The sequence below is a fragment of the Neopelma chrysocephalum genome, unplaced genomic scaffold, assembly GCF_003984885.1.
Source record: "Neopelma chrysocephalum unplaced genomic scaffold, ASM398488v2 Primary Assembly neopelma1_24, whole genome shotgun sequence".
Classification (NCBI taxonomy): Eukaryota; Metazoa; Chordata; class Aves; order Passeriformes; family Pipridae; genus Neopelma; species Neopelma chrysocephalum.
Genome location: NW_020897693.1, coordinates 45,154,810 through 45,176,639, shown reverse-complemented (window position 1 = coordinate 45,176,639; position 21,830 = coordinate 45,154,810). Strand labels below are relative to the sequence as shown.

Here is a 21,830-nt window from a genome sequence, read left to right as displayed (position 1 = left end):
GCTGAAATTTGGCTTAGGAACCAAAAGAAGCAGGAGAGGAATTTGGAAAAAGAAAGACTGTATATCTCCACCTTCTGTTTTCTTCCAGCCCTCTAGTCCCATCAGCTCAACAGGCGCCAAGTCTTTAAACAGAAAAATTTGCAATGGACTCTCTTGTTCCCTGAAGGTTTCGATGTGACTGAAGTGAATTCTGCACTTATTTAAATAAATGAGTTTGCAACTTCACTGCAATAGGAAAAGCCTAATGACAGTCTGGTGCCTGATGCATTTGTAGGTTTTCCAACAAAATGAGAGTAGTACTTTTCTAAAGGCACTTTCTACATCTGTTCCCCCTTTATTCTTCATAAGAAGTAGGGGGAAAATTTTTTTTATCGTCTGGTTTTGTATATTAAAGTTATTATTTAATATCAAAAAGAATTTAATGAGTTTATCAGAAAGTTCAGGAAAAATATTTAAAAAAAATTAATTTACCCTATATATCAATGTCTTAGGTTTAAGAGAACACTGTCAACTTGAAACTGGGGAATTAAAATAAATACCCACAGTAAGAGCTTTAGATACAAGGTTTTATTTGTGAATTTTTCTGGACACACTAGTCATTTCACATTTGGCGTTTTGTTTTTGGGGTTTTTCTTGTCTTTTTTATGTTCTTGAGTGACCAGCAAAACAAACCGTATCCTGATTACACTGGGGAAAAAATAACCAGGCAAAATACTTTCATATGCAGAGAGACCACAAGAGGAGAACACGTGTCTCCAATAACTACTCAGGTGAAAAAATATATTTTAGACAAAATAAGGTTTTTGTGTGTTTTTTTTTAATATCCCCTAAAAAGAGTTAAATATTACAGGATTATTACCTCAGTATATTACCTCTTGTGTAGTAACTCATACCCATGAAATCTGAATGCAAAAACATGTGGCTTCATATAATTTGGGAGAGTGGAGAAACACATACGAAGTATCTTCAGGGTTAAACAGGATAATGATCCTGTTAATGTAAAAAGGGACAGATTTTCAATCCTATCCGTGTAAAAGGGGTCAGATTTCCTTTCCACTGGGGCTAGTGTAAACTGCAGAAATATTTTTCCAGGCTGTATGTAATGGGTTTTTCTTTTATTATCTGATTTTGCTTAGACACAGTTATCCTTGATGACCACTAGGTTTATATCAATAAAAAGGATTAGAGAAAAATAATTTTTCTTTAAACTAGTGAGTGGAAAGTTAAAAAAATATATACTTTTGTATTTTGCAAAGAAAGGCAGAGATTTACACATATTAAAAACTGCTGCTCAAAGCTGCAGGTGGCAAAGCAAGGCAAGCAACACAAATGATTCCATTAGAGCAAAACACAGTCATTTGGGAATTTATTTTTTGGCAAAACACTGTGAAGCACAGCTGAGGAATGCTGTATTTTGAAAGGGAAAGGGCAACAGGATGCATCTCTTTTCTAATCTATAAAGGCTGATGTTTGAGGTTTTCTTATTAAAAAACCCATAGAAATGTAGTTCCTGCCCACAACATACTCAACAACATACTCGTTTTACTTTTTCTTTCCCTCCAAGGCACATGCATGGGGACAAACATGAAGAAAATCATGAGGTTACTTTGAACAGGCACAACACCCTCAAGACAGGGCACACCCTCCGCAAAACTGCAGCTGGTTTAGAGGATTGGGCAGGAAAGGGATGTGCTCCAAGTCCCTCTGCTGCCTTCCCCAATTCCCCTGTCACCAGTCTGCCACCTCCTCCCGGCTGCACACCACGCCAGCATCCTCCTCGTGCGAGCAGTTGTGCTTGCCGACGTCGGCGTGGGAGCACTCCAGCAGCGTCCTCTCCTGCCCGGAGCACTGGACATCATCCAGGAGAATGCGGAGGGAGGTCCCTTCCCCGAATTCTGCCTTCTTGGTGGCCCGCACCACGTAGGGAAAGCCCAGCTGGCGGCACACCACGGCGGCGGCGGCCGAGCTCCAGCCGTCGTCGCACACGGTGCCCCACTCGCCGTCGATGTAAATCTCCACCCGGCCTCGGCCGCGGCCGCGGCGCCCCTGCTGCATCAGCCGCACGGCGCCGTTCCGTGGCTTCTTCTTCTTGCGCTGCCCCCTCTTCTCTGCTCCCTTCCGGGGCTTGGGGGTCCTGCCACTGGGCGCTGCTGTGGTGGGGGTTTTGGGGTCTGGCCTACCTCCCCATGGGGCCTCGGTCGTGGTCTTCAGCCGGGGTTGGGGTGTCGGTGCTTGCATAATAAACTCTGTTGGGGAAAAAAAACGGGAAACCATGAGTCTGTCACTCTGTGGACAATACTTGAAGACAACTATATGAAAGCACTGCTGATTTTTTACTTATTTAGCTAATTTCTTGCAATTTGCCTACTTGATCCCATTGAGAAGTGACAATGCTCCCAGTGAGCCAGTATTTCCTCAGCAAAAAGAATGTCGGCTGCTTTCAGTTAGCAAGAGAGGACGGCAGGGCAGAATGCCAACACGTGAGCCCTCTCCCAAAAAGGAAACTCCAAGCAGTTTATTGGCAAATAAGCAAAATCTCAGCCTGGCCCTTAAAGGGTGGGCGCTGGAGTTTCACAGTCAGCAGAGGACTTCCCCACCATAGCCTTCTCTCCTGCAGAAAGCATTCTAAAGACAGGCACTATTTCTGCTCTTCTCTTCATTTCTAAGGATTGGATCATTACCAGAGGAGAGCGTGGCCTCCCCACTGGGTCAGATGCTTTATTCAGAGGAGCTGAAATCAGGAACATTCAAAATCAATTCTCTCTGGCAACTGGAATGTGCAAGAGGAACAGAGTTGCCAGGACAACACATAAAACAGGATTTGAGGTTGGGTTTGTTCTTCCTTATGAAAAAAAAAAAAGAGCCTTGAACTCTGAAGAGCTGAAAATTCTTTGCTGTCACAGTTTCCAGGCATTACTGGACTTGCTTATTCACATGTGCTTTATTTTTAGCTTAAAAATAAGTTTTGGTTTGCCAGAAGGAATCAATTCAGAATTTCTCAGAATAACAATCAACTGAGCTGGGACAGTGTCACAGACATTTGCAAAGACATCATGACTATTTGAATTATATCCCAGATTTATCCATTCTCATTCATCATTTGCTTTGTAGTACAAAGAGGAGGAAAAATATGACTGTCTTATTTGTACTTAATATCTATTGTCCCCAGAAGAGAAACCCTTGCAGTGGTCCATTTTTTTTCCAGATAGTGCTCTTTGAAGAGGAATTGTGCTTGTGACATGAAAATACTTCCCTTCTTTGGTAGCTGAGGTTCTGAAGGCAAGAAATGGATTTGAAAGCCTTACCTGTGCACAGCTCAGTTGCCAGAGCCTGATCTAGCAGGGCACTTAAAAATCCTGGAACTCATATAATGATCTGTAGGGCTGTATGAAAGCTAGTGGTCACCTGGGACTGCTTTTCACCTCACTGAATCAAGTTGTTATTGTATATTACTCTTTGTTAAACTATTTATAAAATACACTTCCAACAAATGCACTCATCCAGCTAATGCAAACCACATGCCTTAGTGATTCTGTTACATTCACACTAAATACTAACCAAAACAGTAAATATTTACACCTACACGTCCTTGTTTGCGTGCTTCAGAATCAAAATGTTCGTGTTTGGTTTTCACCAAAAAGTGAATTTAGTTCATGAGACACTTCGTAGAATCTCTCCCACCATTTCTATGTTTTAATTTATGATGAAAACTAACTTGTAAACAAACCCAAAATATCTACTTATATATATAGTTTAAAAATCTGAGCTTTGGACTTGCATAGGGAATAATGTATAAGCAGAAACAGAGATAGAACTGGTTGAACATGAAACAAGTTATTAATGTTTGGAAACTGCTGCCCAGCTTGCAAAGGCGAATATATCTGAAGATGTGCTGAATGCTCAGGCGTGTCAACAGTCAATAATTAGCCTTAGATCTTGTTCCACCTTAAAGACTCAATCTTGCAAGGTGCTGAGTGCCCTCATTTTTCCCTGAAGCCAGAGCTGCAGGAACTGTCAGTGACTCAAATACAGTGTAATATGATTAATGTAATTAAAAATTAAATAAAAGTATCCTGACTTTAGAGTATCCTGACTTTAGAGTCCCTACAGTAATATTAACTTTGTGCCAAAGTGAGTCCATAGAATATGTTGACTTTGAAGGGAAGTTGTGAAAGTACTGCCTAGGTACTTAAGTGTGTAAACTAAATGCACAGGGGAAAAGAACAGTGATACTGCCTAATCTAATCCTGAGATTCTAATATTGTATTTAGGGTGTTGCATCTAACATAAATAGTACTTGGCTTGCTGCAAATTCAGCTACATCACTGACTGCTCTTTACTTTCAATACTTCATGCAGTATGAAGCAATCAAGAAGCCCTGGAGGGTTTAGGTAAGCCAAAAGTTCACCTCAGTGACTGATCACTTATTCTCCTGGGAGCATTTTATCATCCCATATTCTCTCACTTTCAACTAACAATGACTCAGCCTTCATCTTACTCAATGAGCTACTTCCCAACCCTTCAGCAATCATGTCTTTCATCTCTTGAAATACTCCTCACAACCTGAAGCACTGCAAAAAATCATGTGTCACTGAAAAGTACCATTGAGCACAGGGTCTCCATACAGTTACAGGGAAACCCAGTTGGTGGTAATGAAACAAGTACAATGTATCATGGAAAAGGGAGATTGTACGGGGCCAGAAACTACAAAGGAAATTTCACATGGTCAGGACAGGGGAAATACTTTATGCCTTATTTGAACCAACTCTTCAGATCCAAAACAGCTGGTAAGAATTAATTTTGAGGGTACTCTGAAGAGTGAAGTTCTGGATGGTCTCCACATGTGTGGAGATAGTACAAGTGTGGAGTTTGTATCTACTGCCAGCTAAGATGCACCAATAATAAGCAGCAACAGTGACACTCACTCTCCTTTGGCACAAATGGGATGCGCTTGCTTTTTACTTTCACTGGCGATGGCTCAACTCGGCATTTTCCTGGTGGTGCTCTCCTGTAAAAAAAGGGACACGTACAGTGCACAATTAATTCCTTTCCTCTGGCATTGCAAGCTGTTGCTTCCCATTGTTTTTCTATGAATGTAATGCTCATTGGAAAAAAATAAATGTCTGTTTAAATGATGCAAGTAATCTCTTACAGTAGAAAGCATAACTAAACAATCACAGATCTCCACTGATCAAAGTCCAAATATTCAAGAGGCAGTGGAGTCCTCTGGCTGTGTTTTCACTTGCCACTATTGAATCCATTAAGGAAATAAAGCATTGGCAGGTTCAAGCACTACAGAAAGAGATTAGTCAAACTGAAAATAAAAAATACAAAACTAGACAGCGTGTATTGAACATCTGACATAAAGGTCATGTGTGCACAACTTTTCAGACTGTCTTCACGGAAGGAAAATAACACACTATTATTCATTCAGAAAGCCCAAACAAAGGTAGTGCCAAAAATGCATTAGTTTCAGAAACAAAGTCTAAGTGTCCCCTACAGGGGCTCTCTCTTACTATGGTGCATTATTTTGACACAAATTTGTTTGCTGTAGAGGTATATTTCACCTCTGAGAAGTTACATGCAGTTCCTAACCATTTTTTCCTATGACAGCTGTCTTGTTAATCCTCAGACTTCTTCAGAGGTTTTCAAATTGGCTCAACAATGCATGGTGTTTGCATTAGGACAGTATAACTCCTTTGTTATTAGGATTGTTTGCATCTGCATTTCTGTGGAAGGCAGAGAGCTTTTCTCTCAGCTACCTACACAAGGATGTTCCCTACTTTTATGAATTCTCCTGTGAGTTTTTTCTGTACTCTGTACATGAACAAACCTTCTTTTTAAACTTAAATTTATGAGTTGCTTTTGACTTCTACTTTCCTTATTTTTGCAAAGGTTGCGTAATACCAGACTCTTAATACATAGTTTACAGGAACTCTTCTGCTGTGTTAGATAATGGAAAATGCTCCTGACAGAGGAGAGTTGGAGGAAAACACGTGACAGCTCTGGGGTTATTTAACTTTGGGGACTGGTTTCAACATAAAACTAGACAAGTGGTTTGGTTCAAAATGCTCAGATAGCTAAAGCTGTAAATTTAATCCATGTAAAACAATAAAAGCTACAAAAATCTCACTCTCCATTTCTGGCTGAAAGCAGCTTGGTGTTTAGCCAATAATAGTAATGCTTAAAAAACAGGAAGATGGAAAAAACATCTGTAAGTCTTCCCATAAAACACAGCTATTCCCTACCTTGCCCAGTCTCAGATACACACACGTGGAATCCAGAAGGTGTAACAATGGTTCTATTTTCTTGTCCAATCCATTTTTCTCTTTGAAACATTAAAAAAATGTACTTTTTGACATTCATTTCTGATTTGCTCAAGAAAGCACTGCAGGTCACGCTGGTCCAGCTTCAGCTGCAGCTGCCTGGCCACAAGGCTCTTGTGGATACAAGGGATGGAGAGGAACTGAGAATAAAGACCTGGAGAAAAACTGCCTCCTTTTGGGCAGGAATCTAGAGAAACTTTGCCCAAGAAAGACAAGCTACCTATAAAATACAGCTTTAGCATTCAGGAACAAATCTCCCAACCCACATGACACCAACAGGCCCCATAACAAGTTGGCACCAGGCAGTGCAGAGCCCCACGACTGCCAGAGCAAAGCAGACCCACAATGGGTTGCTCCAGATGTTCCTTGAACAATCTTCACAGAAGGGCCCATCATGGGAGAAGAGTTAGTGAGTCAGACATCACTCACTACATCCACATCTGGACTCACTGCACCACACCCAGGCTTTGCAAGAAGAACATCTCGTACCTGGAGGTGTCCACCACTTTGTACACCACTCCATTGGGAGCCGTGGCACTTGGTACACCAGTAGACATGAAGTACAATTCCCCTGGGAAGAAAACAGGCACAGCCATGAAAACTTTCCATGGAGTTTCTGTCCTGTACAGCACAAAGACATTAACTCTGTATCACAGGTCAGAGAGCATTGGGAAATGCAAACCAGCGTGGAGATCTGGATATTGGAGGAAAAAAGGCAGGTTAAAATTTGGGGTTGTAGTGAGAGTTCATCTGCAGTTCATTGGCATAAAATACTCTTAGTGAGTGGGACCTTTTACATAGCATCATATTATTTGGACAAATTTCCACTGCAAGTTCACCTGCCCAGACTTCACTTGTCATCTCATTCTGATCTGTGTCCTTTGATGTCTCTAATGCAAAACAGTCAAAGCCTGAATTACCTTTGTTGAAACAAAATGAAAGGAAATTAGGAAAGTTCACTGTCTTCTGCTCATTTGGATTAAGCACTCCTTCGGGTGAATGGCAGCAGAATAAGGTTTTGCTTTTCCTTACTTTAGGACACTCACAAAATGAGATGTATCTCACACAAAAGGCATTTGGTTCATCACACCTCTGTCAGGTCACAAGGATAGGGCTCGACCTTCAGCCAAACAATGTACATCACCATTTATTTGACTTATTTTCTCTTAACTGCATTTCTATCCTTCTTCTCCTGTTGTGCAGGGGAGACTAGGATAAGCAGTCCCTCTGGCACTCTTTTGCCAACTGAAGTGCTTGAGAGGTGCAACAAAAAGGGTGAGAGAGAAAAAATAAATTTGCAATATTTAAAAAAAAAAAAAAAGAGAAAAAAGAAAAAGAGACAGTGGAGACGTGGAGACTTGCTTAGCGAGCAAGGCAGATTTCTTTGGGTGCCCTATGGATACTCTACAGGGAAGAAGGGAAGGAGCAGAGGGGTCAGAGTGAGCAAAGGAAGGTGTGGGAATTGGTGGCAGCTGGTGCTAAGCCTCCCTCCTCCTACCTGCTCTCCTGTGCTGCCCTGGGCTGAGCTCCTCTTGATGCTCCCAGGGTAGAAACCAGCCATCTCTGGCCACTCCTGGCTGGTTTCTTCCTTTTTCTGGTGAGCTTCATTAATGATAGGCCAGAGGCACCCTTGATCCAAACAGAGACGGGAAACACCCAGCACTGCATCTTGTAGTGCAGTGATGTGTGCTTTATATCCTGCCCCTCTTTCCTGAAAATTATCAGGCAGAAGTATGGATGCTGAGGCCATGAAGCACACAGGCTACACACATGTGCCCCACAGACGTGGCACAGTGCCTGGGGTGTCCTGACAATCCACTGCCCAGGCACAGGGCTTTTGGCTTTATAATGGCTGTGCAATAAGCCAAAAATATAGATGTCTCCACCAAATAAATACATCCACTACACCAGCCAGATTAACATTCATCAGAGCAACAACCCCAAAATTCAAATACTTCCATAAAGAAAACCTTGTTAAAATAAACTGTGAAAAAATAATAAAAATTAGATTCCCAGCACACAAAACGTGCAAGATAAGGCTGTTCACTGAAGATAAACCAACCTCACTACACTGTTATCAACAGATTTTTTCCCATTACTATAAAGCAAACACAAAGCAACTAACTACCTCTGAAAAGATACTCCAGCCCAAATCTCCACTCAGCTCTATTGTACTTAATCAAGGTACATGTGAAAAGTGCAGGGCAGAAGGGTGACAATGTTTCACCCCCACTTTGTCCAGACTCTGTTGACAGATGCAGGACAAGGGACATGATTCCCACGTGCATGAGCAAGGGCCACCACTAACAGCTTGATATTGCACTTGACATTAAGGTGAACTTGACATAATCTGCAGGAAAAACAGATGTTTAAAAGCTGGGGCATTCTGGAAGCAGGTGCATGTGACTGTGAGCCAGGACCCCCCTGAAAGAGGGCAGAACACAACTCCTGCATTGCTGGGTCACACATGTGGTGTGTCACTTAGCAATGATGTTGAACATTGTGGGGCTCATGCTCCCCCCATTCCCATCCAGGGGCTGCAGGGGCTGCACGCTCTGCAATAGCCTTGTATGAACAATGGGAGCAACCAACAACTTTCACCCCATGATTCTTTATTTCCTCCTTTTCAAATCACAGCATCTCCCTTCTAGAAAGTAAAATTTCTCCAGTTTTGAAAACACATCTATGCAAAGCTCCACTGAGACTGTATCTTTCAGTCCTATGCAAGGGAAAAATCCCAGGTGACACTAATAAAATATGGACTTAAGCAGCCTTTTGCTAATGCCTCACTCAAGACATAACACAGAGCTTTCATTCTGCTTCATCTTGAGAGTTACAAATATTCCAGCCCAGGGTGAGCAGGTACAAAATTGCTGTTCATGACATCTGCTTCCCTGTATCCATTAATAATGCCCACAGCCTTCTTGACTAGCCAAGAACATAGACTTGCTCTCACTTGGGTATCAGCTTCTCAGGCTGCCAGGGCCTCCATTCCCCACGGCATAGCACTGTGAAGAATGAGGTTTCTTTTCTAAGCTGTGTTTTATTCTACTTGCCCCCACTGTTCCCTGCTCTCCAGAGGGTAGGTATGCAGGCAGCAGCACAGTCCAGTGCACCCAGAATCAGTCCCAAGGGAACTGACTCTCCAATTCCCCCTGCAGGCACTCTATGGCACACAGACCTCAAAAATTAGCATTGTAACTTTGGTTTGGTGTTTCCCATTTTAAAGACTGACAGACTCATGCTCTGCCTCCCCACGACCCGCTGCTCCCAGGAGCCCTCTCTGATCCCTTCTCTGGTGTTCTAGTCTAAAGAGAAAACACAAACATGTCATCCGGTGTGACAAAAAGTTAAAAGATTACCTGCTTCATCTTCAGCGAAAGAGATGATGTATTGGTAATAGTTATTGATAAGCCCAGGGAACATGCACGTTTGTCCTGCCCCCATGCAGATTTCGCTGTATTGCCACTCTCCAGTAGCATGATCCTCCTTCAAAGACATCAGGCGTCTGCAAGGCAAAAGAACATTTCCACAACCCAATCAAGGTGATTTATGAACATTAACAGGGACACCTGAAAGGATGTTTAATGCTTCCTATCCACAGTAGCTGCAATAGGAACTGCAGCTTCTCTGAAAAATGAAGAACTGTTAATATTAAACCAAATGTATTATACACCCTGCATGCAACCCCTTGTCTTTCAGTGGCAACACAAACACATTAAAAAAAAAAGAGGGCAGGGTTTAAGGACCATAAGATTTGGAGGCATTTTGGCTAGGGGTACAACTTGGTGAGTGTCCAAAGTGTTTACTTACCCACTCATAAAATCGCCAAATATGTACAGGCCATTCAGGTTTGGATACTCGCAGCCCCGATAGACATAGCCTCCTGTAACAGATTTCCCCATTTTGTGTGGATACGCATAAATTGGGAGCACATCATCTGTAGGGCAGAAAAGATCTGTGACTTGTTTGACATGTGCTGCAGAATAGCTGTTTATCTAGATTGTTCTGAGACTAGCAGTGTGCAGTCAGGTTCACTGGAGCACCTTCTATTTAAATGAAGTGATGATGGAGTTGTATTTAGTTTGATATTCACCTTTTTGGAATCACATTTGGTAGGTCTGCCCATCACCAAGACTCACCAAGACCTCACTGCTCTCTTGAGTCCTTCTCTCACTACAGCCCATCTCTTTTAGTGCCACTTCTGACCCATTTCTACAGAGCCTGGATGGTTTCACTAAGAATTTGCAGGTTAATCTTGGAGTCACCGCATCCATGCAGGAGATGTTTGCTCAGTGCAGCTTTTTTTAGGTGGTGAAAGGAAAAAAAGAGATGGGTAACTCCAGACTGCAGGCACTGATGAAAAGATATGTCAGATGTCAGCACAAATAGCTTCTCTTCCTCTGAGATGGGGGAGCTAACTTGAAAGGGCCATCAAATATTTATGGTATGGCACAGGCTTGATGTAGTACTGGCATATTCATTTAAAATATAAGTTAAAATACAAGACAGACATAAAACAGAGGGAGATGTCCTGATTTTGAGGGTCTTGATTTGGTGCCTTCTTCCCTTTCTTTTGAAAACTCCTGGGTCACAGTTACCTCATGGTACCCACTCCTTCCCGTCCTCACAGCCTTTCTCCCTGACTGTGTACCAAATGCCTCAAGGAGGAGCAAACGCAGCCGCTCTGCCAGCGAGGAACTTGCACCAGAGGCATTTCATCTAAAGCAGGTGTTTTCTACCCTTCAGCTGTACTTATTCTAAAAGGGCTGTGACATTTCACTGTTCTAACAAAAGGGTCTCTAAAGGCATCAAAAATTGTTCTGAATCCCTGGAGACCTCAGTACAGTGCCTGCCATGAATGCTCACGTGATGCTGTCACACAGGAGAGCACTGAATGAGCTCTCTGACAACTGCTTCAGAAAGGGAGTGTGAATAATCTGCTCCCTGCTCTCAAAATTTTTATAAAAAAATACTTCATCACTACCACCGTAATTATAGCTAAGTTAATAAAAGGGAGAAAGTTAAATAACAGCACATAGGACATAGCATGTAGAAGAGAAAAAAATCAGAATCTCAGCTAATGCAAATCAGTTCCAGCCCACTGCCCCCCTGGATCTCTGGGGAGAGGCTCCAGCACAAGATGTGGTCCACATCAGACCTTGCAACACTATACACTCTGACTTAACATGTGCACTGGAATTTAGCCAGCCAGCAAATACCTTGAATCCAGTTTTGAACGGTTTAAAAAAATGAAAATAAAATAAGCTTTTTCTTTTTGGCATAGCTAAAAGAAACAAAGATACACCATACGTTCAATTACCTGCAAAGCAGGCGGTGTGCATATGGGTTGATCAACTTACATGATATGTTTTTGCTCTTTTTTAAAAAAATAAGGAAACTACTTGTGAGTTATAGAGAAAAATACAATTTCTCCAAATTTTTCTTGCTCTTGCATGAAAGCTTATTTCATGTGGCAAAGATGAAATTGTCCCCCTGTCACAGAATTACCAAGTAATTTGACTAACAACACAGATCACCTAGAAAAACAACAGCTAGCCTGTTTCCTCCTAATTCAGAAACAACAACATTTGGACTTTCAATATTTGTGTCCAAGTCAGTTCCCTTCTAGACTAAGACAGTAAAGATTTACATCTCAAAGAGGTATGTTTACCACCAAGCAGCCAGGCTTCGAGGGCAGGAATTAAAAATGATGGCGCAGAAAACTGTGCAGTGGAAGACGCAGGTAGTTTAGAGAGCACATCTATTTACCCATTGAAGAGTTGGCACAAAGTTTTTTGTCATAACAGCTGAACCCTTCCCTCGCTCTCCAGCCATAATTTTTCCCTTTCTCGACGATGTCAATTTCTTCGTACTTATTCTGCCCCACATCTCCACAGAAGAGCCGCCCTTTCCCCTCCTTGGTGTGAGGGTCACCCCGATCAAAAGAGCAGCGCCACATATTCCTCACTCCGTAGGCATAGACTTCAGGGCGAGCCGTAGGGTCGTTGACAAAAGGGTTGTCGGGAGGGATCCGGTACAGGGGCCCACGGTCGTTGTTGTTCACATCGATCCGCAGCACTTTGCCCAGCAGGGCTGATCTGTATTGGGAGAAGAAAAGAAAAAGAGGAAAAGATAAAGAAATAAAACTAGACCTTGCTTAAACATCAGAGATGGGGGTTTTGGAAGGTCTAGGGTTTCATTCTTTCTGTCTTGAAAAAGACAAGTCTCTGAATATCTCTGAAAAAGCAACCGTTTCAAGATAATTTCTTTTGCCTCCAAACAGCCTTCAGGTGGCTGGCATTGACTTCCCACGCCCCACTGCTCCGTGGACACGTGCTGGTAGCCTGGAGCTGCGACAGGATCCACACTTACTTGTTCTGGGCATTTCCAAAGGTCCCAAAAGGATCCCCAGCCATGCCTCCATCTCCAGTAAATATATAGAGATATTCATCATCTCCAAAGAGCAGCTCTCCTCCGTTATGGTTGGAAGCAGGTTCTTCTATTTCCAGGATTATCCTAAATGAAAACAGGGAGAAGGCAATTATCTACCCCAATTGCCTAAGCAAAGGGCAAAGCAATGTCATGCCAATGTTGCCCTTAACAGATGCCAAGGTTACAGGTCGGTTTTGATGCAAATTCCTCCATGTCCACGTTACTGAATTTTGCTTGGCCATAACTGATTTTCTAACCTTAAATAGTTCCAACATATTTTCCAGATTACAGAAACGCCAAATTGTGTAATATGGAAAATCTGTGAAATCACACGACAAGATATATTTTTAATTACTTATACTTTTCCTCTGATTCTTTCTTCCTCCTTGTTAAAGTTCTTTTCTATTTTTCTTTATATTTCTTAAAGAAAAGGCACCTGAGTTTATATGCAATTGTAAACTGCAAGAGAAAGGACTCTAGTCCATCTGTGCATCTGTACAGCATTTGGCACAATCCTGACAGGCTCTTTCAAGGCAAACATAAAACTTTTCAAACATTAAGGAATAGTTGAATTCTTACGGAGAGAAGAATCCTTAAATGAGAATTACACACTCAGGACCTTATGAGTTTAAAGAGCAGTTAAAAGCAGCCCCACCAAAAAACCGACATTTTGACAAAGGTTATTCAAAGGAGTACCAACAAAATTTACCTTAATATTAAATCCAAACTCTCTCTTTTATTTGTTTATTTTATGCACCTATCATAGTAAGGAAAGGGTAAAATACCTAAAGTATAATTTTACAGAATGGTAAAGGCACAAATCTACGCAGTGAAGGTTTCCAGGTGTAACAACTGAAGTTTATTTCACTCCAGCTTCTAAAAAAAGTCCAGATTTCATGCTCGCAGTGCATCTTAACACCTACAAAAGCAAATTATAATATTCACTTACACCGCTTCATTTTTAGCTAGGTTTTTTTCCTGTCAGAAATACTGATAGTTATTATGAGTTGTGGGAAGGAACCCAACTATGGAGTTATTGTCACCTCCTGTTAAATGTCACCACCTCTGTGATAAGGTAATTGTGCAAGAGTGCACAGACTCCGACTAGCAGAAGGAGCAAAGGAGGATCCTGTACAGACACAGAGGTAAATCTTCCTCAGCCTCTCAAAGAAGATGGAAAAAACCCAAAATACACTGAGCAAGTATCTGAGGATAAACAGACACACGCCTTTGTGCCGAGACAACGCACACCACATGTCAGCCTGAGCTCCCTCTTGGGCAGCATCACAGGATGAAGTCAGTGGGACCTGTGCCTACACAAGCACAACAGGACCACAATTCTGTTTCCTTAAGCTTTTGCCATACTAACCATAAGCTAAATAAGCAAAGAAAATGTTACAAACATAGACCCTGAGGATTTTTAAACAAGACAGCTCATGGGCCCTGACATCTGCAGGTTTAAGGTCCTGACTTGCTTTCCTGAGGACCACATTTAATTCCCCTTACCTGTCATCTACAGTGCTGCTTACACTGAATTGCTCTAATTGCTTTATAAACCAGTATCCCCTTTCTATCATTAGGCTATGTGCATTTTTGAGCTAGAATCATCCACAGCTGAGTATTTGGAAAGCCCCTAACTCAGATCACATATCAAGCAAAAATCTTAGCATTCATAACATTCAAGGATCTCTTAAAACAGCGGATCTCTGACGCGGTTATAAATCTACAGACTGACTCCACAAACAAGCCTCTCATTATCTGTGCATATTAATGTGGATCAACTGCAGGACCAGACTCAAACAAATGACATTTCCAATCAAAATGCACTTGGTAATAACATAGTGGCTTGCATTTTATTTAATTTGATACTAAATTTCTAATATCACAGGGTTGAGGTGTTGTTCAGATAAAGAAATGTGGGACCAAATCCATCTTTGGTCTGGTATCACTCAGTTTGCTCATACTGATTTTGGAAACCTTTGGCTTCAGAATGAATTTGCAAATGTCTATTTTAAAGTGTAATCAAAACAATAAGAAAACCAACCAACCAACCAAAAAAAACCAAACCAGAAAAAACTCCACACCCAACCAAAAAACCAAAATACTAACTGTAAATAATGTTTCATCCATGTTCAGTTAAATCCTCTGACATACTAGAACTGAGAATTGTAAATGTTTTATCCCTGAACACTTGCAGTTCATCCATGGAGGACACACACATTCTGTACTTCAACATGCTAGACATGGACTTGGACTAACGTGCTGACACACTGGATTGCAAGAACAATATTAAGTTAATAAGTCTCATTCATTAATAGCCTTTAAAAATGCACAAGTTGTCCTCTGAAATCTTAAATACATTTGGCAGAGAAATGTGTATACAATACCTTTCAGAACTATGGTCCAAGGCATTCATGTCAGTAGGAGAAATTCTGAACTCACTGATCCGGATTCTCTCTTCGTAACCAACTTCAACTGAATAGTAAACATAAACTTTACCATTAAATTTGAATTTAGGGTGGAAGACAATACCTAGAAACCCTCTCTCATCTCCTTCCCACGGGGAGGTAAGTACGGCTTCGCTGACGTTCAGAAATGGCTTTTCGAGCCTGGATCCATCGGGGAGGTAGGTCCACACCAGGCCAACCTGCTCTGCGATGAAGAACCTGTGGGTGCCATCGTTGGCGTGCACCATCGCAACGGGATTGCGCAGCCCGTTGGCGACCTCCGCGAGGCAGAGCTGGAGACAGCCCTCCGCGTCGGCGGTGACTAACCCCAGGTTTTGGTTAAGGTTCTGGTTGGCCAGCAGGTGTGGGAAGCAGTAGTCGGTGTCCTCCAAGGTCAGATAACGGCAGAGTTTTGCCATGTTGTTTTCCAGTGCAATTAACTCTCGGTCTGCAGAGAGGAGGCGAAAGATGGAGCGGCAGTTCTGCCACACTTGTGTGCAATAGTCCTGGCAAAGTCCTGGTATCGTCCGCACGGGGGTGGAGGGATCTTCGGCATCATATAAGTGAGCTGCATATGGAGAGCATTCCTAGAAGGAGAGAGAAAAAACCTCAAGTCATTTCTTGGACCAGATTTGAAACAGCTGAGCAGTGATGTTAATTGGAGATATTTCATCTTAATTACAAGATACATTGTGGTTTATTCTGAAGACATGTTAACAGAGGAAAAGATCTTAAAAAGGGGGTTTATCTCAGCATTTGTGGAAATGATCTTCAATATTCCTGGTGAAAGCTGGCTTCCTCATGCTTCTTTGTTCCAATCACAGCAATGGTGCCTATGTTGCTACATCACCCTAGGGATGTACTGGGAAAAAAGAGACTTTTCTTTCTTGGATGCTGTGACTTTATCTATGAAATAACAAGAAGATTCATCAGAGCACAGAAGTGAAACCAAAGAGTTAGCTGCAAAGATTCAGGTCCTGTATCTCCAGACTGATAATAGAATGAGAAAGGCCATCAGGGCCAAAGCCTGCAACATTCATACCTCATCATCTGATAATCCAGACATGCACCTCAGACATGGATATGATTTACAGCTTGGAAGGAGTGGAATGAGAAAGTGGAAGAAGAGGGAAGAAGGATGCTCTCCCTACATACACCATCCTTGCTCGGGTCCGGCTGCCTTTGCTAGTGGATCTTTGCCTATAGACAGTTTATATCCCCAACCAGGAGTGGTGAAATCTCATGATTTCTCATAATCATGACACGGCTCACCAAGTTCTGCGAGGGATTTCCGTGAGCACCAAAGGCCACAATCCAGGCAATGTCCACTGGTCGCACCTGCAGCTCAGCCTTTGTTTATGGAAGGTGCAGCCTTGGAAATCTACCTGAGGACTGGATCAAGTTCAGACAGTTCATTGCATTCTCCACAATGAGAACTCCTACAGGTGTATTCTCCTTATGAAAAACTGCAATCCAGTAAACTGTCTGTAAATTACAAACTGACCAAAGTGACTTAGTTCTGCTTTGGAAGGGCTTTTCCTTGTAACAAACACACAATATTTTCCAGTTGTAATGCATCTTCCCAACAAGCACCTCAAAAGTGCTCTTCCAATAATGCAGCATGAATCTGTAGAGGCTCAGTTATTTTCACAGGGTAGATAAACAACTGAGGGAAGACAGATCAGAAGAGAAACTATACTACTTGAATACATTTTGTATTCTTTATTCCTAGCTTGCATTTCTTCTTTTTTGACTAAGCAAAACCAGCTCAGTAAAAAGAAAAAAATAGAGGGAGCTGTTTCTAAATCTATAGGGAGCTATCTCTTAATGCAGATTACAGCACTACTCAATAGCTGAAAAGATACAACATTTGAGATACTGAACTGTTTAAATTAGCTGATAAGTACACACAATATTTAATTTTTATTTTATTTTCCATTACATACCATAATAAACTGAGGGCCCATGTAACAGATCATTAGTGCACAATAAGCTTTCCTCCTGGAATGTCAAGCCATTCATTGCAAAATGAAGGTTATTATGCCCTCAAATGAGCAGCAATGAATGCGGTAAAAAGAAGATTGCGTGTGACACAAATCACTGAAATTACACAGGCAGACTGGGTAATGCACTCGGCTCAGTTACACGAGGTGTGCCAGGGAGAGGGACAGAAAGAGAGGGAGCATTAGTTGATTCAGTTGTAATGACTGAAAATTTGGCCTTAGAAAGCAAATTGAAATGAGATAGAAAGGGAATTTGATGGGAGGGCTGAGTGAGAGCTCAATATGTTGTTGCCTATGGAGGTTTCTCATTCAGAGAAAGGAGGCCCCTCTGTTGAGTACCCTGGTGTACCTCAGTTCTCTGAATGCATCTTTCACAGCAAGCAGTGATCTTAATGCATTATAAAGCAATGCCCTGGCTTTAGATTCAGAATTAAAAGTAGTCCAGAAGTATGGCTTCCCTGTTGTTTTGCCTTGCAGACTGTTCACACCAGCCTCAGGTGTGTTTGAATAGCAATTGTGGGCAACTTCTTCCATCCTTACCATATTCCTGGTGGCATATGGCTAATTACAGCAGCATTACACTGACAGTGATATTCAGAGATCTATCACGAGCCAGACAGTACCCAAGCATGTGCCTAGGGTATTTTCCAGACACATGTGAAATATTTTCCAACTTTTATTCCATGAGAGATGAAGCCTCATGTCTGATGCTGGATTTCTCCGCTTCTAAAGCAAATGTTGTGGTCCTTCACCCTTCACATTATCCTGTCACGTTCACTTAGCTCAAAATACCAAGAAACTCTACCCCTAGTCACAGCTCAGCATCACTAATAGTTCTAAATTCTCATTTCCAAATGACACGGTCTGTTCATTCATTTTAAACTATGATGTGGTCCAAAGACCAAGGAAACTAATGGACAGATGATCAGTAACTTCAGTAGCACTGAAAAGGGTTTGGACTATGAAAATGACTCATCAGAAAACAAAATAAGTCACATTAAGACAAGCTAGCCAAATCCTTCCTATCTGTTCCAGGAATTCAGTGGCAGCTACTTATCTGAGGAATTACAACAGTCAGAATCTGAAGGAACACCCACATCAAACAATGGCTTGTTTACTGTTGCTGTCAGCCTAGAGGAAGCAACAGGACTCCTCAGAAAAGCATTTAACTTTCACCTTATCCCTGACCTTCCTTGTCCACTTCCATCTGGAAACTCAAGCCTTTAAGCAAGATGTTCCTTGAGAAGCAGAATGAGGCATCTGCTCTTCTGCAGTATGGGAGAGAAGAGAAGGCTCCAGGGAAACCTTATAGCACCTTCCAGTATCTAAAGAGGCTACAAGAGAGCTGGGGAGGGACTTTTTACAAGGGTGTTTAGTGATATGACCAGACAAACTGAAGGAGGGTTGATATAGATTAGATATAAGAAAGAAGTTGTTTACAATGAGGGTGGTGAAACACTGGAGGAGGTTGACGAGAGATGTGGTAGGTGCCCCATACATGGAAACATTCAAGGACAGGTTGGATGGGGTTCTGAGCAACCCTAGTTGAAGCTATCCCTGCTCATGGCAGGGGGTCTTGGACTAGATACCCTCTAACACAAACTATTCAATTATTCTACAAATTTAAGGGAAGATAGGAATCCTCACCACAAGTGTAAGCCGAGACACTTGTCAAAATAATTCAATCACATTTGAGAGAAATCATGAATTGTGAGCAGAAGTGTGCTCAATAAGCCGCAGAAGTGTGCTCAATAAGCCACAGAAACCCACTTATTAATTCAGGTCTAGGATACCAATTGTATATACAATGGATGAATGGAAGCATAATGTTCTAGATTGTTTGCAACGTCTGAACTTCCATTTCATGCCTGTGCAGCCAGTGGTGATGCTTTGTAGCTACATCTGGGCTGGTAGTGCACTGAGCTCGTCAGAACATTTTAGTGAATCATTTCTCCCACATTGAAATATCTCTGTTTCTGAACATCTTCAGGCTTTCTGATGAACACAGGAGATTTAGTTATCACTTCCAGAGGCAGGAGTGCTTATTAGGCACTGCTAACTGGTTTCCTATCTGCAAATGACTTTTGGACACCACTTGTTTCAGGAATATGTTCAAAGTTTTTTTGCTTCCAGTACAATCTGAGATGAAATAGAAGTCAAGTCTCTAGAAGCTGATGCGGAAAAGGGTTGCCTTTCTCTTCACGCTTTCAGGAACACAAGAGGTACCCTGCAAAATCTAAGAGCAGGATTTCTGAAAAGCCACTTTGATCCCATCTGAGCAGAGCAGACGAGACTCCACTGTCTGAATTAATTTAAGATTTACACTTGCACAGCACAGAGCCGCCACTGTTCTGTCTCAGGGGCATTTTCATACATGTGAGGGCACCACTGATGAGAGGGTCAGACGCTTTGCTCTGTGCAGACTGTGATCCTCCTGTTATCATATCTGGCCACAGAACATCAACCCTGAGTGGAAATTCCTCCCTATGCAGGATGGCCATTAGAGAGGTTTCTAGGCCACATCCTCAGGCATTTCTCTGCACCCATCATCAGGATTGTTAGCACCTGGCACATGCTAAAAGCATCTCAGGATGCTGTAACCCAAAGCAAAGAAACTCACCTGACCCCATTAATTGGGCATAACAAGGAGCATGATTTGTGCAGGCAGGTCCCCCTTGGGTGTCTTCACCAGGTCCATTTGTAACTGTCCACATACCCACCTCAGAGCACTGCTGCTCGTAAATTAAAGAAGAGCAACATCCCTGCTTCTGTTTCAGACATGTACCAAAGAACAAAAGGTCCACTGGGACACCTGATGATGGACAAGTGCTCCTGCCAGTGCATGGGAGCATGTGCCTAGCCTGTTGCATTAACCCTGATGCACCCACGTGTGGGCCAATGCACGCATGCCTTGGCCCACGCATGAATACCACGGCTGATGCACCTGTGGGGTGGTTCCTGTACTCCTGTCCAGGCCTGGGAACTAATGCCAAGGCTCACACTCCCCTGGATTGTCCAAAGACCCTGTCCCTAGGCCAGTGCATCCCCCTGAGATCAATGCACCCATGTCTGTTCCAAAGCATCCATACTTGGGCTTGATGCAGCCCTGCTGGGGTGGATGCACTCATACCTGGACCAAAGCCCTGCGACTGGACAGAAGCATCCATGCCGATGCCAGAGCTCTCTGCGGGGAGTGGAATACCCCTGTGCAGCTGGTGATGTTCCCTGAGCATTGGAAGACCCTTCCCTGTGTGGCTGGATCCTCCAGCGCGGCTGTAGCCCCTGTGCGGCAGGAGCCCCGCTATGCAGCAGGAGCTCCGGGAGAGCCGATCCTGCAGTTGGTCTCACCTGGCAGAGCAGGTCCTGCAGGTGCCCGGCGCAGGCGGCGTAGCTGTGCCCGTCGAAGCGGGCGCTGAGGCGGTAGAAGCGCTGGAGCAGGGCGCTGTCGCGGCCCGAGTCGCAGCAGCCGAACTCGGCGTAGCGGCGGCAGAAGGCGAGGCCCCGGGGCGGCCGGAACGGCGGCTTGAAGTCCAGGCACTGCGGGTGCGGCCGCGCCGGGCGCGGGGCGAGAGCGGCCGCCAGCAGCAGCGCCAGGGCCGCCCGAGCCCCGCCGCGCCCCGCAGCCCCCCGCGGGCCCCGCATGGCGCTGCCTCCTGGGACAGCCGGGGACAGAGGTGGACGCTGCCGCCCGCCCGGAGGCTCGGCCGGCCCCGCTCCGCCCGCGGGAGAAGGGGCGCGGAGAGCGGCCGCCCCGAGGCGCCGAGACGGGCGGCCCCGGGCTCTGGGGGTCGCGGCGCCGCTCAACGCACGGACACGCTTCGGTGATGGCTTTGGACGGGCGATTTTGGTTTGATGCCTCCCAGAGCGCAGCCGGGCAGGTATTTGGCTGGACAGTCAGCACAGCGTGTCACACAACCAGACACCAGAGTGGAGCATACGACATCCGAGTGGATCGTACTGGGAACAAATTCCCTAGGCTGACTCCTCAAGTGTTGGCTGCTGGGCTCGGTTCTGTCGCCGAGGCTTTTGTATGACCAAAACACTACAGAAAATAGCACTCGGAGTTTATACGGCTGATTGACATATTTAATAACAAAATTTAGCTTCAGTACAACTAGTGCTTCTGCATCCTTTGGCAGTCTCGTCCTGGGATGAGACTCCTGGTGGAGTCCTTACACCGTGTGGCCCTAGACAGCCCGGGTGACATACGCTGCTCTATGAAGATATTCCCCCATTCAGAATAGTTCTCCCTCCACGCTGTCCAGGAACTCTCTCCCCGCCCCCCCCAATAAATCGCTGATGACACTTTTCTTACCCTAAAGTGCCTCATGGCACACCCTGGGAAAACATTTACTCGCAGTGGTGGATTTTTGCATATCATATACCCATATCATATGTGATATTATCAGCTAGTAAGATCAAGTCCCATGTAGATGGCACTTTTTTCCCTGTTAAACACAGCTAGCCACGGTGTATTATGTGCTTTAATATTAACACACAGACTGCTCCTCAAAGACAAAGAATGTGGAGTTCATGCTGATATGCTATTTTTGACTCCTACTTTGAGACCAAAGAACTACTGTACAGTGCATATGGACTATAAAATTACTGTGTGGTTT

General features: G+C 43.5%; 1 protein-coding gene across 1 annotated transcript; it reads right to left on the bottom strand.

The window, feature by feature from the left end:
- Positions 1-1,254: 1,254 nt before the first annotated feature.
- Positions 1,255-20,853, bottom strand: HHIPL1 (HHIP like 1). The gene is made up of 9 exons (XM_027698519.1): positions 20,560-20,853; positions 15,149-15,795; positions 12,702-12,845; positions 12,099-12,427; positions 10,140-10,266; positions 9,689-9,834; positions 6,816-6,897; positions 4,926-5,008; positions 1,255-2,246 (listed from the first exon to the last, which is right to left on the bottom strand). Exons 1-9 carry the CDS (start codon positions 20,851-20,853, stop codon positions 1,729-1,731), a joined length of 2,370 nt encoding a protein of 789 aa, XP_027554320.1. The 3' UTR covers positions 1,255-1,728.
- Positions 20,854-21,830: the final 977 nt, after the last annotated feature.